Below are 18,898 nucleotides of genomic sequence, written 5' to 3' on the forward strand. Positions count from 1 at the left end.
TAATAGTTTACAGCTGAGTGAACTGCAGAAAGGAACAGAGTAGGAAAAAATAAAGGAAAAGAAATCGCACAAAATCCCATTGTTTCCTGCTTCACTGTTCCACTTCCTCTGACAGGTGCTTCAAAGGACACAGCATTTCCTGTTTAATTGGCCACAGTCAGGACTCTCTAAAGCACTGCATCAGACTTAAGACACTATTCATCCAGCTATATTCTCTTTCATATTAGGGGTGCACAACATATCGGCACCATATCAATTTATCGGCTGATATCGGCAATAAAAAAATAGATTTTTTTTTTTAATTTAAATATTGAATTAAAATGTATAAATGTAACTACTTTTAGCTATTTAATTTATTTTAGATGTTTATTTTATTGGTCGCTATTAAATATTTACCGCCGATATTGGATATTGCGCTTAAGATTACATCTGCAATCTTTTACAATTTGTTTTTACTAATATTTTTACAACTATAAATACATTTTTTCATGGTGAAATGGTTTGCTCACTCTCTGATTGGCTGAATGCCTCTGTTTTAGCCTTTTTTGAAAGAATTTGGATATAATTCTGCATAACAGAAGCTGATCCAAGCTTTACAAGCATTTTCAAGCTGGTGCTTCTTTTCGACAGCTCCGCAAACAGCACTGCATGATGGGAACAAAAAGGCAGCTTGCCATATATGCGGCGATGACCCTAATCATGGCGCATCTGCCATCTGCTACCATGATGTCTCTCATCAGACACCATGTTACTGCTGAACCAATCACGTATCTGCTGTGATAAGATGAGAGCCAATCAATGCACGCTAAATTTGATTACAGAAGCTCAAACTGATAACCTTGGGAATGATGAGATCCTCTTCTATGAAAAGCAGACTAGTGAGAGACAGAAGATGGAAGAGAGAAAAATCTAACAAATGTGGAAGATAACTCCTGTGTTAGTATCTGGTATGATAGTGGACATTACAAGGAGAGATTTCATTAGACTCTGGATGAAAATGGAGGTCAGGATGGAAAGGGCAGCGCTGCATGATGAATAAAACGCACACACATTTTTTTACAACTGCCATAAACTTGCAGCACAAGGACCATGTCACAGCACCAGATGCAATGAATCCTTAAAGTGAACAAGGAGGGGAATGGCAGAGAATGGAGGTGAGAAAGAGAGAGAGAGACAGTCAGCCAGAAAGACATGCTGTTTGCAGTTAGCGATCATCTCAGCGTTCAATAGAACATGACTCCTCACGTTCTCATGTGAATAAGTGATGAAGATTGTCATGTGCATGTTTTCTGGATGAAAATAACTGAAATAACGGTGAGTGCTGCTGTACATGTTCAATGAAAACACACCTCCCATGAGAGGAGAGTGAGAAGACAGAGAGAATGAAAGGAGGACAGAGAGGAGACAACTGCACATCTATGTGCATGTCAAGATTGATACCTCCGATATCTCAAAACATTTCGAAAATTCAAGCTAAGCACCATACACTACAGAAAATGGTAAAAAGACAATCTGTACGATATTTATCATGATCAATGTATTAAAGGCAATTATTTTAACTGATAATAACAGTGTTAGTATAGATACAGTATTTGATTATTCTGTTTGGCCTCATTTAAAGCAACTGCAATTCTTACAGCAGACATTCAACTGAATATTTTCTTTAATTTGTGTATTAAAACATTTATATATTATTTACATATTATCTATCACATTATATATTGATATATTAAATTAAAATTAAATGTATGCATTTAGCAGACGCTTTTATCCAAAGCGACTTACAGTGAATTCAGGCTAGAAATTTTTACCTATCATGTGTTCCTGGGGAATCGAACCCCCAACCTTGCGCTTGTTAACACAATGCTCTACCACTTGAGCTACAGGAACACGATATATTAATATTGATGTATCAATATATAATGACCTCTATAAGGTCCTTCAAATAAATAAAAAAATATAAATAAAAGAAAACTCACCTTCCCAGTAACAGCAGACCATACTTTGAGTGTGTTGTCATCCGAGCCACTCACTATGCGGTTTCCACAGAACTGGAGACAGGTGATGACATGGTCGTCATGGCCTTTCAACACCTGAAAATAGAGGAAAGCCAAGAGAGAAAAAGGAGTAATTACAAAATGAAAAGAAATGCTTGTGTTTCAGTGATGTGCGAGAACGATGTGATGCTGCTGATGTGGTAAATGACACAGCACATTTCGATAACATGACAGAGACGAGCAAGAACCAACAGGTTAATGGTCACCATGGCAACAAAAGAGTCAGGTAAACCACTGCTGTTGCCAGTTGGTCTGCTGCAGCTGAAGCATGTGTCTATGGGTAACTGAAGATGCCTATTTTTTGCCATCTAAATGTGCCTTCAAGAGGACTTTTATGTAGCTCTTTACAGGCTGGTGCAGACAATTTCTTAAACATTTCTGTTCCAAGCTTGTGCCTTAGGTGACAGGCTAAAGGGTGTCTCTCAACAGGAATTTCCAAATTATATGGCCAACAAGGACTATAAAATGCAATATAAATCAGTTTTAAGCACCAATTCTGCCCAAGTGGGTAAAGTGATTTAATATGATGCCTTACAGAAACAAAGAACTAGAAAAATGGATTTGATCACATATAGAGTAAAAACAGTAATATTTGAAATACTAGAGATTTAAATAATTGTTTCCCATTTTAATATACTTTTAGATGTAATTTATTTCTGTGAGGGCAAAGCTGTATTTTCAGCAGCAAAATTAGACTTGTTGCTCAAGAAATATTATTATTATGAATTGTGAAAACAGTTAATATACTTAATATTTTTGCGGATGATTTTTTCATGACTTGTTGAGAAATAGAAAGAACAGGAATATTTTGAAACAGAAATATTTTGAAACATAACATCCGTACGGTCACTTGATCAAAATAAATAAAATAAAAATATTAAATGGAAGAAAACAATCTCACTGGCCCAAAACTATTGAATGGCACTGTATATATAGTTAAAAAAAAGTTAATAAATAGTCAATAAAAATTGCATTCTAAATGTATTATTTCCCTTGATATTAATACACACTTCCTGTGATGTATTAATGTTTTTGCTATTTGCTGTGCCTTTCAGACTGGGCATCAACATTGGGAATCTCATCTAAAATGGGTGTATATCTTGAGAAGACCACTTTGTAGGACACAATCAGGGAATGAATTAAGAGTGAGAATAAGTGAACAACATGCTACCTTAGGTGATTTGAGATCTCCTCTCCTCCAGTTGGTGTCTATTCTGTGTTGTCTAATGTAGGCACTCTTCCAGGGACTGTGTGTGAACCCTGGCTTGATAACCTTCCTTCTCTTTATGTGCAAGGGTTCGTCAATACCTGCAAAACAGATGCTTTCTATGTTGGTGACACTAATGATTCAGTGCATGATATATCACCATATATTAACAATATACATGTGGTTAAGGGATACATTTCCAAAGTCACAGAGTTTGAGGAAAGCAGTAAAAATCACCATCTTCTTTGCATTTTTCCCTCCAGAGTAGGTTGTCCTCTGCTAGAATGCGCCAGTAACGACACGTCTGAGCTGCCTGAAGCAGATCCTTTGGCTCCAGAAATGACAACACGTGTAAGGCCAACTACAACACAAGACAGACAGACAGAGTCAGACATCATGAGAAGGTGAGGATAGAGAAAAGTAGGCTACAACGGGATCATTTAGACCAAATAACCATATTAATTTAAGGGTTTAAGGTCTTAACTTGATTACAAGTAATGCGACAAAGTACAAACGATTTTGTTCTGAGCACATTTTCAAGAGTGCTGCAATTGGCAAAGACCTAAGTGAAGACAGAGCATGTCCAAACAGTTCCACCATTCCTTATGCAATCAAAACATGCAGCCTGAGATTCCACAGTGTGTACAGTATTAGCCTAGAGGAGCTTTTTCTACAATCTGCTTCAATAAGGCAGACAGACACACCCTGAATACTACTGCACTGACACAGAAGAAGAACAACCTGATGGGGAGGAAAGGCACAAAAGAGGGAGACAAGATGACAGGTGATGGAGAACAAGAAAGACGAGCTGAAACCGTGACAGGAAGAAGAGAGGATGAAAGGCAGAGAGGGCTGCTGTTAAAGAAAGAATAAAGCAGAGAAAGGGAAAGGGGAGTTTCCTCTCTATATTCTTGAGTAGCAGCTGAGAGAGTTGTAACATCTCTCTGAAGAGGTGTAAGAGAGGACATGCCTGTCAAATGAACTCCAGCACTTACTGTGCTCTAAAATCACCCTCAAATATCAGAGCCATAAAGTGCAAGACTGTTAAAATGAAAAGAAATGAAAAGGTCCTTTTCAAGATTTGGGCTTTCATAGAGAAATGTAGGAGTTTTAGAAAATAAACGAGAATGAAGTTCCATTTCTAAACCTAACCTATAAATGAGATGTAATACATGCAAATTAGCAAACAATTCAAATACATACAAATCAGTGAAAACTTCTTGCCAAAACTAAACTGTCACAAACTGCCATGAGAGTGTGTTTGAGGAGTACAAAGTTCAGAACTTTATCAGCTGCCTCGGTTCCAGAAGTATTTTTCCTATTCATTTTCCATTTTTAACTACTAAAGAGATATAACCTATGAACCAACCAAAGAGCTCCAAGTTGAATCACAACATTACAAAAAAAAATGTGAAAGACAAAGGTACAAGACTGCATATTAAAATACTTTAATGGGCTAAAGAACTACAATCCCATTAAGTAGTGTGGGAAAGATAATGTTGAAAGTTGAAAATGTTGAAAGATAATCAGTGTTTTATTTTCATTAACATTCTGGGGAAAAGAGTGTATTTGATGAAGTTTATGAATATTAAGATGACTGTGTGAGTGATTTTATAAATAAATTTACCTCTCTGGGCAGGAGTGAGATGAAGTCTCTCTGAAACTGGGGTTCGATCACCTGCATCATGTGTTTCACCTGTGTGGGCTCACAGCTGTCAATCAACTCATCCAGCGCCAGCAGCTTCTCTGGGCCGCTCCAGCTCTGTAACACACATCAGCACATACGTTACCAAGAACACGTAAAGAATGTGCACATCCAAGAGCCATCCATTTCCATTTAGAGCTATAGATTTACATTTTAATTAGGACTGGCTATACAAGCAGCAACAACTTCTGGCATGATGGTAAACATGAAGGTTCTCCTAAGTCAAATGGATCAGACTTCGTGTCTTGGGGCTGTTGGAAACTTCCCAGGGTTCGTTCTCCTAAAATTAAGCTGCGGTCAACTTCATCCAGCTGAATAAAATGTTTCGCTCATCTCATGGTGCTCAGAACTTAATTTGCTCTCAGTGAGGACGCGCTGCACCGGAGAGATTGTGCCAAAGTCATTCCGCTCTGAAGCGCATCAAATGAGAGAGGAGGATTGCTCAGGGATGTTTATGATGGAAGAGGGATGTACAGAAGAGGACTATGGGGAGGCAAAGCACCCCTAATTTACTGCTGAAACGCTTCAGCTGGGGGAACTCGGCGTTGTTGTCACAGGCTGGTTTATGTCTATGTGTGTTTATGCAAGCATAACTTCCTCTTTTAACAGCTCAAAATAATGAGACAACATTATACAGCTGAGGGAAAATCAGATTGAAATGTTCATTCTGTTGATTCTTTAATTGAAGCCAACAAATTAAACTGAGCAAAAGATACATACAGGCTTCCCAAACTTACTTAATGAATTTCCATTACTTTTCAAAGACATTGTCATTTGTGATTACTTGATATACAGATACAGGTATAATAATAATGATAAGTATTATTATACGTTATACATTACCATTCAAATGTTTTGAAAATATTGTGAAAAACTTTTTATTTTTAGTTTAATAAAAAATATTCTTCTTTCTATTATAAAAAAATAGTTTCTATTAATCAATATATGCATATGCCTTTTTCCATCCTCAAGCAAAACAAGAGACAAAAATATTCATTGCAGACCGTTCCAAGACATCAAGGTTGTTTTTCTTTTCCAAAATCACATATTTAACATTCATTGCCAGAGCTCCATGTATACAAAATGACAAGGTTGCAATCCAGTGCCAGACTCCAACCCTGAACACACAGAACTGCCACTAAGATATATCACCCTGCAGGCTTCCACTGTAGAATGCAGAAATGAGACATTTAATGTGAATCACGTAAGAGACACTGAAGCAGAGAAGCTGCTGACTCATAGGGGCGCAAAAAATAAATAAGCCTTACAATAACTCAGGACAGAAACAAGCAACTCATCAAGCACTGACTGAGCAAACAAGCAAAACAGTTTCTGAACCCATTGCGTAATGGTGTAGACAGACCACTACTGAAAGGAATGTTGTACCTGACTATTGATTCTGTCTGAGACACCATAGCCCCTTTCACACTGCGATTCCGGAAAATTCACGGGTAATGCGTCCCGGCAATTGTTCCCGGGGTCACTAGATGTTGCCCCTTTCACACTGCCAGTGATTACCCGTAATATGTGCGTGCGTTCACACACAACCCATAAAGGTCCCGTAAAGACACGTGACATCAGGGTGTAATGTGCGAGTCGAAAACGCTAGGCACCTTAACTTCCACTGAAGCTGGCGAACAATCTCAGCATCAGCGCGGAAAGTGAGGAACTAACTGATCTCTGCTTCATTACAGTTTGCACATATTTTATATGTGCAATGTTTATATGTGCAATGCAATGTTTATTAGGTCCCCGACCCGGGATCAGTCCCAGAATCAATCCCGGAACGTGTTTGCGTTCACACAGAAGGTGACCCGGCAATGTTCCGGCATTTTTCGGGTCCAACGTGCAGTGTGAAAGGGGCTCATCTAACAACTCGCCTTTGACGTCTTTGATGTGCACACTTTTATTAAAGAATCTTTTGAGTAAATGGAAATCTAGCATATAACACTCAAAACTAATTTGGAAGAAGCAAGAACATATCTTGGGTGAAACTTTACTCATTAGATAAAAGCTTATTCATCCTTTGAGTCAACACAGGTATATGCGACTTCATGCCAGAGCAGCTTGGTTAAGCCCGAGAACTGATCAAGCCTGTAATTATCCGCAAGGCAGAGAAAACACCGACTGAGGTGGAGCCTCTGCTTTCTGTTGAGGCTTGAATTGTTATTCTAGTAAGAGGGATATGACATGATGATATGAAGATCTAAACAGTTTCAACCTTGTGGCACAACGGCCAAGTTTAAATTCAGTCAGATCTTTGTAACAAACCTATTTAATACATTAAAACCAGACTACAGCAAAAGTTATTGTCCTCAGCAGAAGCTCTGCACATTACATGCAAATGAGGAAACCATAAGTAATGGAAACAAATTCTCAAATCATAGCCACAATATCTTGCTTACCCTTGATTCCCTTGCATGTGACACATGGGACTCTAGTAATTGTAATAAAGGCTCATTATAAGTGCAAACAATCTGATTTTACATTTTATTCTGACTACTGCTGTGCAATAGCCAATATACGCACATATGTAATTTAAATTCTATATTAATGCATGGTGAATTTTATATAATGTTCACTGATTACCATAAACAGTCTACAGTTAGGCTAAATTAATCTGTTAAATTACTAAATAATCTGGAAATTCTTGACACAAACTGAATCAAATAGTTTGGCTGAACTCACCTGAAAGGTGCGGAGCCACTCCTGCAGGCCTGTAGGGGGCTGGATGGATGTGATACGGCGTCTCTGCTGACCCTGCCCAGTGACGGCTCGAATGTCCCTAAACGTGGTGGGGGTGGCTGGGTACGGCAGTCCAGTGGGACTGTTGAGTGAGGGGAAGGGAGAGAAGGATGAGAACAGTGGAAAACTAATTAGACGTCAAGAGTGGGAAAGAGACAAAATAAGATTTAAAACGCATTTAATGAAATCATTTGAAGCAAAAATATTCTAAGGGTATATTCTGGTGACAAGAGACATCTGTATTGAGGTAATTCAAGAATATGGTGTAAGCCTGTAGTTTATGGAAGGTTCTGTGGACGGAGCTACTACGGAAATCTGAGGCTTTATTTCAGAACAATAGCTTGAGAATTAGACTGAATCTGTGCCAGATGAGCACTACTGTTCAGTCCACTTGAGCTCCTGTTGTGGTCCAACATTAGACAACGTGACCATTTACTTCAGCCTCAGAACTCAATCAGGCAGCATGATTTTATTCAGCCACCTGCTCCAAACCCATTCATTCAGAGGTTTATCTTCATCCTTGTTTCATTCAGGATAACCCTTTTCCGTTTACTTTTAACACTTTTTTAGAGTCCATCTAAAACATGCTCAGAAGCATTTAATGTATGCAACCTATTAAGAACTGAAGCACATTTTCTTTTCCACTTGTGGTGAGAAAGGGACGCAGAGAGTTGTCCCATGTCAGCAGTCCTTACAGCACTTCTGTGTCTCTGGGGCCATGCACTAACACCAAAAAGACCATTCAGCATTCCTTGCATTCTGCTTATCTACAGATACGTTCTACGGTGCAAGAAATGCCCGAATGAGAAGGAGGGAGGGAAGAGGGAAGAATGCAGGCGAGCATGTAGTGAGGTCTGTTTCATAATGGATTCATATTTAATGGGATTTGAGACCAAGATGCCAAGATGCTTCAATTACCCAGAGCGCAACTGCCGCCTGGTTGGTCGTGTACTGTTCTAATATGAACCACGAGAACACCTGCGTCCTGAGAATAAGGCATGAATACTCGTCAGAGCTGACTGCTGAGCTTGGGTTTGCCATCTTAGGAACCTCTCAAGTGGCGATTTTGATGTTTAAGGGGCTTCAGAGTGACAGTGTGTCATTTCTAAACTATTAGCAGGTCCAAAATAAGCTAGATTTGCATTTCCTGATGTATATATTACTTATTGCAAGGTAGCAAAAGACAATATGATCATAATTGCTACAAATGTTTCTATCAAATTTGAGAATTTAATTTAGGTGGAGAAGTAAAAATGTATGAATAAAGCTATGTTTTTATCCCATGCGTTCTAAAGAACAACTATCATTTCAGTGGAAATGTATGCAAAACTAGCAACATTTGTGGTTAAGAGCATGCAGACAAAAAAATCTGACTGACAGCCAAACATCTGAGGGAATTATTCAAGTCACATGACATTTTTGATGCAGGATTTTATGTAAAATGTTTTTTTGATGTGTTGTATGTGACATGTTGATGTTGGTGTTATTTTTTTCATAATTTCCTCCACCTCACTTTTTCTTAGCATCTTAGCGTTTCCATCCAGCTTTTTTTTGTGATCTAAAAAAATTGTGGATGCAAACCAGGCTAATGGTGGATTATCAAACATTACAATAAATATACACTAGTCTTCCAAAGTTTGGGATGAATACAATTTTTTAATGTTAGGGGAAAAAAATGTTTTTATGCTCAACAAGGCTGTATTTATTAGATCAAAAATACACTCAAAAACAGTAATAATGTGAAATATTATTACAGTTTAAGATAATTTACAATTTTAATGTATTTAAAGAAAATAATTTATTCCAGTTATATAAAAACTGAAGCAGCCATTACATATTGCTGATTTGGTGCAATACATTAAATACTGGAAAAAGGTTGTGCAACTTGTTTTTATAGGAATCGTTATACATTTTTTTCCCTGCGATTTTTCTGAACTTTCTCTTGTATCAAAAATTTCACTTGTAATGAATTTAATGCATCCTAGTATTTGTATTTGTTTTTTAAATGAATGTATAATAATAATACAATTAGAGAAAATTCAAAGAGGGACATATCTCATAAAACGCTGTTACTGTTCTACAAGGTAGATGTGCCCAATAAAATTTTATGCAACCTAGGCTAAAACATTTTGCTGGTTTCAGGTAAGATGGCAAAAGACTTACCTTGGACAGGGCTTTTTTCCTGAAGGGAAAGGTCGAACCTCGGGGCCATGGTCCAACTTCCTCTTCATCTGCAACAAAGAGCAGGGAGGTTTCTGGTTAGTTTGGGTTCATAGAGGACATTCAATAATGACAGCACAAACAACCAGCAAAGGAATTTGACAGTAATGAGAGGGTGGATGTCCAAGAAAACATTTCTAAAACATTCCTCAACCTGTTTAAATCATCCACCTGTGTTAAGAGGGGACTGAGTGAGTGAGTATAGTACTAGGAGTGTGTTGGGTATTGTGCTAGTGCTCTCATCATCAAATGTAGGCCAAAGGAAGGAAGGTCATGTCCACTTTATAGTGACATGGCACAGAAAAGATAAAATCTGACAGCTGATGCTAACGCTAGTCATGTGAGTCTTCAAAGAGGTGTATGTGGTAAACACACACCCCTCATAGGATTTGGAAAGGGGAGCACATACACACAACCACACATCTGTGTGGGCGTGACAGGCACTGTGCTTTCACAACAGTCTAAATTTATATGGGCATAAAGGAGAAAAAAGAGCCACCCTATGCTTCACTGTCTCTTTATCTATGTCACCCACCCCCCGCACAGGCCGACATGGCCCTGGTTTTGCTGCATAGTTGGTGCCTGGCTACGGAGCATCTACTCTGGAAAAACAAGGGTTCAGTGTCCTCAACACAATGAGGTCCTAAAGCACATTTGAATAAAACTATTTTAGGAGGGTACAGGGCTGCCAGTGAATCTGTGTAGTTCACTTTCAGGAGGAGCTCAGTGATAGACTCGGAGTTATGGATCACTGTGCCCTGCCAAGGGTTTGTGAGTCATTAAGTATGTAATAAGCACAAATTAAGAGTGATAAGTAAAGACGTTCACTACTGAATTAAGCCCATGTTGTTTACAATGTAGTTATGCATCATGGTAATTAACAGGTCTGAAATGATGAATGGAAGGAACATTCTGTACTTACAGTTATTATTACTATATAATAGTATTTACTAAAAAAAAAGTCATAAAAAGTCTCTAAAATGGAGTAAAGACAAAAAAGAAAAAAAGTGTACACTGAATAAACCGCAGAAATCAGTGTTTAAAGAGTACATCTGATTTAAAAGAACATTAGTTACAAACATAATATTTATATATTTAATATATACATGTTCAGCAATATTTCATTACATTGATAAGAAGTGTCAGTAAAGACTTTTATAGTTACAAAAAAATCTAAATTTAAAATAAATGCTTTACCTTTGAAACATTTTGAAAAAAAAGGCTTTCAACATTGTTGACACTGTGACCGTGAAGAACTGAAGAAAATTTAGCTTTGCCATTACAATAATAAAATCACATAAAAACATGAAATTTTTACTGTATTTTCATATTCTGTATTGCATGATGTGATGCCTAAATTCACCTGTAGCATTTTGAAACACTGACTCCATAGTATTTTATTTTTATATAAGCAAGAGTATACTTTTCATTTTATTTTATGCCATTTATCAGTTATTGGCCATAAGAAAAATAATCACTGATGTATCACTATCAGTGAAAATTTTTATATTAATGCATTCCTAGTGTTTTCTTAAAGCATCAATGACATTTTATGGAATTAAGATGACTACACAGATTGCCGGGTTACAATTACGCATGTAAACGTGTTCACGGTTGACCTTTTTGTAGCTCATTTAGAGTTTTGGCCTACAGTAAAAATTACTTTCATTGGTCTTGATATTCAAATGAACCCAATAAAACACTCGCATGATCGCATTTGCTGCAATTGATCTAATGTCAGAGGAGCCAGGTGTTTGATACACTTGAGTGAGGTCGAGCTGAAAGGTGTGTATGATAATGATGCTCTGTATGGATTTCTGAAGGGACCACACTCTGTGAGATTCACAGTAAATGAGGGCCGGAGAGAGGGAAAAATAGCCAAATCCCAGATGGAGTACAACAGAAACATCCATAAATAAGACCAAATCTAAATTAAATCACAAAAATACTTTGATTCAATGTATACAGTTTAGTCTTTATCAGAACATGGTCCAATTTATTTATTAACCCTCTCCAAATCAAGTTTGTTTTACAGGACCGTTTAGACCGAACCGCAGCTGACTGCTCAGCCAGTGATCTCACTGCAAAGGTAGTCCAACAGATAGGACAGGCAGGGTGTGTGTGTGTAAATACCTATGAATGAAGATAAGATAATAAAAAGATGGCATGACAATGAAGATGCATGAAAGTGTATGCCTGTAGCTGTGTGTGTTCGAGAGCACTGAGACTCTCACACATTTCTCCACAAGAATGTGTAACAAAACACGCAGGCAAAGCCACACGTGCTAATCACTGCTAATAGCTAAACCTGTCTAGCCTACTTGGTAAAGAGCACTTAACACAAATAGCGTGAAAGAAGTAAAAGCATTCGTTTGCTTAGTTATACATTCATTTCACTGAGTGGATTAGACTGTCGCTTCTCTCTTGGGTTCACAGCGAGAGCCATCTGATTTTAGATGAGTCACTGTGTAATCATTCTCCATGTCTGACACCACAGTGCAGAAATGGCTTGGTCTGTGGTTAACAGGAATGCCTGTGTTCATGGAAACCGGTGCAGTCTTGGCAAATAACCTGTTTTAGTGAATAAATCCTGTGATTTATGAATGAATAACCTTGCTATGCATTTCAGAAGCTTCTTAGATTGGCAATGACTACATATTTGGACTATGCAAGAGTGCTGTGCTTCACAAATACAACTCAGTCGAATACAAATACAGCAATCATGAATTACTAGAAGTCTAATAAAATCATGATCTATTTTCACATTTTGTCTGTCTTAAGAACATCAAACATCCTTAACGAGCTTCATTTTTATACGCAAACAATTAGTAAGATTGCCTGGAGCATCCGTCAAAGTCACTGTACTTTACTCGATGTTGTTCTGATCAGAGGACACCCTGACAACTGCAGTGACTGCGAGCTTCTGATAAGCTCTGCGCTTTAAATGTTCATTTCACTCAAATTTACAATCATAAAGTGTGAGATTCGGGACAGATGCGGCTCCGTTTCCTCCATCAAATGTAATGACACACAGTAACCCAATCACTGTGGTCTGATGCTGCCAGGCAGTGGAGAATATACACAGCACAGAACCTGATGCTTTACAACACAGACACGACACAAAATAATTACAAAATCATTCACATCACCACAACACTGAAGCTATAAGACATTCATGATTGTATGTTCCACGTTAACATGACCACAATAACAGTGAGAGAGTCCAGATACTGTTTCTGCTCTATACCAGCCTACATGACTGTAAAGCACAAATTAATATTACCAACAGGTTTACTTTGAATGGAGCAGTAAGAGGAGTATCAAATATGATAGCATCATACTCATTTGAACTATCAAATAAGGGTCAAGCCGTTAACTCTTATAAGATCAAATAAATCATATACAAGTAGCCTACACAAGACTAGAATGGATGCGGTGATGGTGAGATGCATGGGGATGGAGAGATATGATGTAGGAATCGCAGGTGCAGTGTGCGTGTGCGTGTGTGTGTGTGTGTGTGTGTGTGTGTGTAAGGATGGGCAGATGGTAGAGAAATAGTGATGGAACCTCAATTCTCCAAACCCGTTCCATATTTAAGCGCATCACATCCTTTTCTACATATGAGGTTCTTGTCGAGAATACTCAAAGTAGGTTCACGTGAATGAATATTGCGAAAGGCGATTCTCTGTCAGCTGGAGATTTTTCCGCAGTGGCCATATATAAGAACAGTCGCATATTTCACCGACGCACCCTTAAAGACGAGCACTGAGATCGTGTACGCGTTCAAAGCGCGACGAACCCGAACGCTGGCAACCAAGATGTGTACATTACACTCGCGCGCATTGTATTTGAATATTACACATCGCGCGCTTGCAGTATACACTGCTTCTTTAATTTATAATGGGAGCGTTACTGACGCGAGGCGTCAGGACTGATGGGGTATTAAAGCGAGCCCCCTGAGAGAAGGTGGATGGTCGTATGGATATAAAATCCGCAGTGCGCCCAACACGAATAACGGCGTGTACTCACTTTATAGAAGATCATCTTTAAAGTGCCGTAGAAACCCATGGTGATGGCGATGACGATAATCCGGGTGTGATTCACTGAGAGTTGAAGAATTTATGGAAATAAATCTGCGTGATAAGGGCTCTATTAATCCCGGATAGATCCGACAGGGACATACTCATGAACGGACGTATGCATATGAAGCCGAACGGAAGAAACCAACGACTCGCCCGTCTGTCTCATTGACCGTCCTCTGAGCGGACTGACTGAGCGAACAGAAGGAGAGAGCGGGAGGGGAGGAGAGATGAAGACAGAGAGAGAGAGAGAGTGAGGGAGTAGAAGACCCTGCCCTTTTCAGAGCCTCCCCTCTTCCTGACAACACAGCACAAAAACCCGGACTTTCTATTTCTTTATATTAGTAGGGACTGGAGGCATATATTATTTTAAATTATGTTTGTACATAGTGAAGCACTCAAGATTTGGTGAAATACATCTATACATCTTTTGATAATATATACATATCACACACACACACACACACACACACACACATATATCTGTGTGTGTGTGTGTGTGTGTGTGTGTGTGAGTGTATATATACTGTATACACGTGTGTGTGTGTGTGTGTGTGTGTGTTTGTTTTTATTACATAGTGGGGTCCTCAACACGTTAGCACACTCACATAGTGGGGACCGAAAACATAGTGGGGACCAAATCCCCGGTCCCCACAATGTTTTGCTTGTAATCGGCTCAGGAGGCGGTGCTGATATGGCTAGTACAGTTTTTTTCTTGATCCCCTCCATGAACAAAAACCGGATTTCTGTGTGTGAGTGTGTGTGGCTGCGCTGCTCTACAGCGCCCCCGTAGCCGGGTCGCGGAACTGCACCTCTACACACACACATGACGTAATATATGAAGGTACACATTTTTTTCAACTGCTCTTGCGCAAGTCGCTTAATTAAACGACAAAACCAACTTTAAACAGTGTCTGTCAACGGGAAAAGTACATTCTTACAGGTAATTAACCTACTTATTGAATTATGTAATATAATATTAACAAATAAACATCACAAATTCGAATTATTTTAAGTATGTTTATGTGATGGAGTTTTCTAATGCGATTAATTAACGTTAAAGGTTTTATCAGAATCAGAATCTTTGAATGTGGCGAATGAACTATTGATAAACTTAAATTTCACGTCGTTATATAATTGAAAGTGTTTACTTGTGCGTGTAACTGGTATTGTAAAGTGTTATAAAGTGCGGCGTGGCGGGAGATTGTGAGACCGCGTGACCTCTCTGAGTCACTGGAACCGGAGGAGCGACTTGAGGCAGCCTGTTGAGATGAGACCGAGAAGAATAAAACCGTTAAAAGAAGCGGAAGATCATGTTCTCCGTTGCATCGACAAGACCGACGCACTGGAGGCCAAACACATAAACGATTATAAAGGTAGGTTTGTAAAGAACTTAGATGTTGTCGTGACTGATTGTGATTAGCACTATGGCGCTCCCCACATGATGCGGGAAATATAAATATATTTCATGGCCATGAATAGGAAGTCTTCCACGAATGAATTGTGAAACTGCTAACACCAGGGAATAAAACAGGAAATCGTGGCCACGAATAAACAAGGCAGCGAATGATTTCTTATTTTTGTTACCACGATATAGCAAAGAGCCTATAAGTTAGTACTGAATAGTAAGGCCTAGGTAACGTATTGCTAGCAAGACTGGGTTTCTGAATTGGCAACGTTATGAGTGGTAAATTTACAGTAATCACATACGTTGTAACTATGATTTAAGTGGTTTAAAAACACTAAATATTGATTATATGAACCATGATTATTTTATGGGATCTGGGTCCATTGGGATATAAAGGATATTGTGTTTGTTTGTTTTAGCAGTTTTAAATTGCTCTTTGTGATAGTATCTAAATTAATGAAAGAAATAAGCATGAACTATGAAAGAATGTTGAATACATTGGTTAAATATTACAAAGCATAAAAGTTGTTTACAGTTGGCTAACCATCAATTTATTAGTTACAGGTCTACAAGGAATTGTATTAACAATTGTATTTACCCCCTTTTTTCAGGTCGTGGAGTGTTTGCCTTAATTCCTTTTATTAAAGGAGATTTTGTTGTCGAATATAGGGGTGAAATGATCACCTTAATTGAAGCCGAACAAAGAAGAGAGGCCAATCAAGAATTTTTTTTTATGTTTGACTTCATCTGGCAGAACAAGAAGTGGAGGTAGTTGTTTTTTGTTTGAATACATTTGAAAATTTACAGAAAAAAAAAGTAATTTTCATTTTGTTCAAATCCAAATTTTTCTTGTTGTAGTTTGTTAGGCTAAACGATCAATTTTTGTTTCCTGAAGCATTGATGCAACTCATGAGGATGGCACCCTTGGCCGCCTTATAAATGATGATCACATAAACCCAAATTGTACAATGAAAAGGATTATCGTTGAGGGAAAACCCTGTTTGTGCCTATTCGCTGCAAGAGATATCATTCCTGGAGAGGAACTCACATATGACTATGGAGGAAGTCACTGGCCTTGGAGAAAGGTTTGGCAAAATGTATTTTACTACTTTTATAATTTGTACAGTAGAGGAAATGGAAAGTTTCTAATTAAAGACCCAGTATGTGCATTTTTTTTAGATTAAAATATATAAATAAATTACTAGAACAATGCTATATATTTTTGTTGACCTCCATACATTATCCCTAATGTTTCCAAGAATGTTTGAAACCAAAAGAAATCAGTTATTTTAACCAGTGTAGTGGTGTCATTGCATCACCTGTCAACAATGTCATACCTGCATGGAAACGTCAAATAAATAACTTTTTTTTTTCTTTTTGTGGTAATACAAATTTATCTAAGGGAATAAAAGCCTTTACAAAGGCTTAAAATACATATATAACAGCAATGAGGCAATAAAGATTTTGGTTCAATCAAGGATCAAAGCAAGTTATATAGTTTTATTGAACAAAAATGTTAGAATACATAATGTAATATTTAAAAAATATATAATCATAACTTAAAGGGATACTCCACCCCAAAATGAAATTTTTGTCATTACCATTGGTACAATGTTGTTCCAAACCTTTAAAAGCTCTGTTCATCTTCAGAACACAATTTAAGATACATTTTATAATAAATCCGGGAGTCTTGTGACTGTCCCATTGACTGCCTGGTAAATAACAGCATCAGGGTCCAGAAAAGTTTGAAAGACATCCTCAGAGTACTCCATCTGCCATCAGTGGTTCAACCTGAATGCTAGGAAGTGACAAGGATTTCCTCTAAAATGTCTTAAATTGTGTTCCAAAGACGAAAAAAGCTTTTATAAGTCTGGAACGGCATGGGGGTAATTGATTAATTACTAAATTTTCATTTTGGGTTGGAGCATCCCTTTAAGTGTACTATCCCCCAGTTTTACAGACAAGGTTTAAGCCTATAGTAACAGAAATAAGATAAGGAAATCCTTTAAAGTACTTGTTTTGCGAGTACATGTTCGGTGCTATATGCACGGCTTGCAGCCAAAGTCCTTTAATAGTCTTTGTTGCAGCGCTTAAGTTAAAATACTGAATGTGATTTAATAAAATGATATGTTAAAATGTGTGCGTATTCTGTGGACATAACCCTGGTAACGCTCATCTGTTTTCAATGCAGCTGTAATAAAAGTATACAGAATATGTAACTTAATCAAATAAATGAATATATAGGCTACAACCAACTGTATTTGGTGTTTTGTGCCCAATAATTTTTTATTTTATTTTTTTTTATTTTTATTTTTTCATTACATTTTGGGCACAAAAAAAACAAATACAGTTGGTAAATAATAAAATAAATAATAGTATCAGAATACATTTTAACTGATAAGAGGAACACACATTTAACTCATGACTCATAGACTGCTTTTGATTTACAGTTAGTGCTGTCATAAAATTACGATTATGTGTGCACATTAAATTATCCTGACTCATTGAGCCTGGCTCAAATTAGTGAGACTGCGTGAGCTTAAATAGAACGTGTGTAGTGTGAGGGGCATTGTTTGTCATCCATAGCAACAGTAACTAAGGGTGGGCGGGTATTGCGAGTGGTCAATTGAACTGTGGCCTAATTCTGGTTTAGTCTAAGCTCTGTCTGTGAAACTGGCCTAAGTTTTATCCAATCCTTATTTAATATTGTCTAACAACAATTAATTCAAATGTTCACTTGATCATTAACATTTGGCTATTTCTTTACAATAGAATTGCTACAGCTACTGTCACTTCTTGAACAAGAACATGTGGACATCAAAACATGCAAACTGCTTTAATTTAGTTTTTTTCAACGTGATGAATTTTCTATGAGCAGAATATTTAGGAAGATAATGTATTGTCCTGTGTTAGTGTAGGTTTAATTTATCTTTTATTTAATGGAATAGCAGCCTTAGTGAATTCACAATAGCACTTTGCTAAAGTAAGAGTTTTAAATGGTTTAAATGCATAGTGCAGCCTTAGGAAGTGGTTTTAAAGCGTTTCATGGATTCTCATCCATGGAATGCACCACTTCGGATATTTTGCCAGTTAATCAACAGTTAAAATAGTAATCATAAATTTTTTAAAATGGAGTACTCCTTATGTAATCATGACATCCCTTCTGTCTATCAGTCTTTCTTTTCTTTTGTCTGTCTCTGTCGGTCGGTCTGTCTATTAATTTATTACATGTGGTTTTGACTTGGGAAAGTCTTGCACACTGTTTCCAGTGTTATGTACGTAGTGGGGACCTGTAGTTTTAGGAAAGCCATTCAAACCCTATGGTACCAAATACACACATTTCACAGGTTTAGCATAGTGGGGACCTTGTCTAATAAGTGATGACTTGTAACTATTTTTTAAACAACTTTATTATAGCCTCCATGCAATGATGATGACAACATGACAGCCATAGAGAACTGCTCTGAGGATTCTGTA

At 37.7% G+C, this 18,898-nt stretch overlaps 1 protein-coding gene across 4 annotated transcripts in view; it reads right to left on the reverse strand.

Annotated features, from left to right (window-relative positions):
* Positions 1–18,898, reverse strand: part of fbxw7 (F-box and WD repeat domain containing 7) — a 205,778-nt gene that overhangs the window by 13,414 nt on the left and 173,466 nt on the right. For 3 of the 4 annotated variants that reach the window (XM_059554022.1, XM_059554021.1, XM_059554023.1), the window contains 6 exons: positions 9,878–9,945; positions 7,658–7,796; positions 4,892–5,026; positions 3,502–3,625; positions 3,229–3,365; positions 1,980–2,093 (listed from right to left, as the gene is read on the reverse strand). In XM_059554022.1, coding sequence (XP_059410005.1) covers positions 1,980–2,093; positions 3,229–3,365; positions 3,502–3,625; positions 4,892–5,026; positions 7,658–7,796; positions 9,878–9,945 — 717 coding nt within the window. Of the gene's footprint in view, positions 1–1,979; positions 2,094–3,228; positions 3,366–3,501; positions 3,626–4,891; positions 5,027–7,657; positions 7,797–9,877; positions 9,946–13,963; positions 14,203–18,898 lie in introns of those variants that run through there. The other variant, XM_059554025.1, reaches the window with a different exon arrangement.

The sequence above is a fragment of the Carassius carassius genome, chromosome 7 (genome assembly GCF_963082965.1).
Source record: "Carassius carassius chromosome 7, fCarCar2.1, whole genome shotgun sequence".
Lineage (NCBI taxonomy): Eukaryota > Metazoa > Chordata > Actinopteri > Cypriniformes > Cyprinidae > Carassius > Carassius carassius.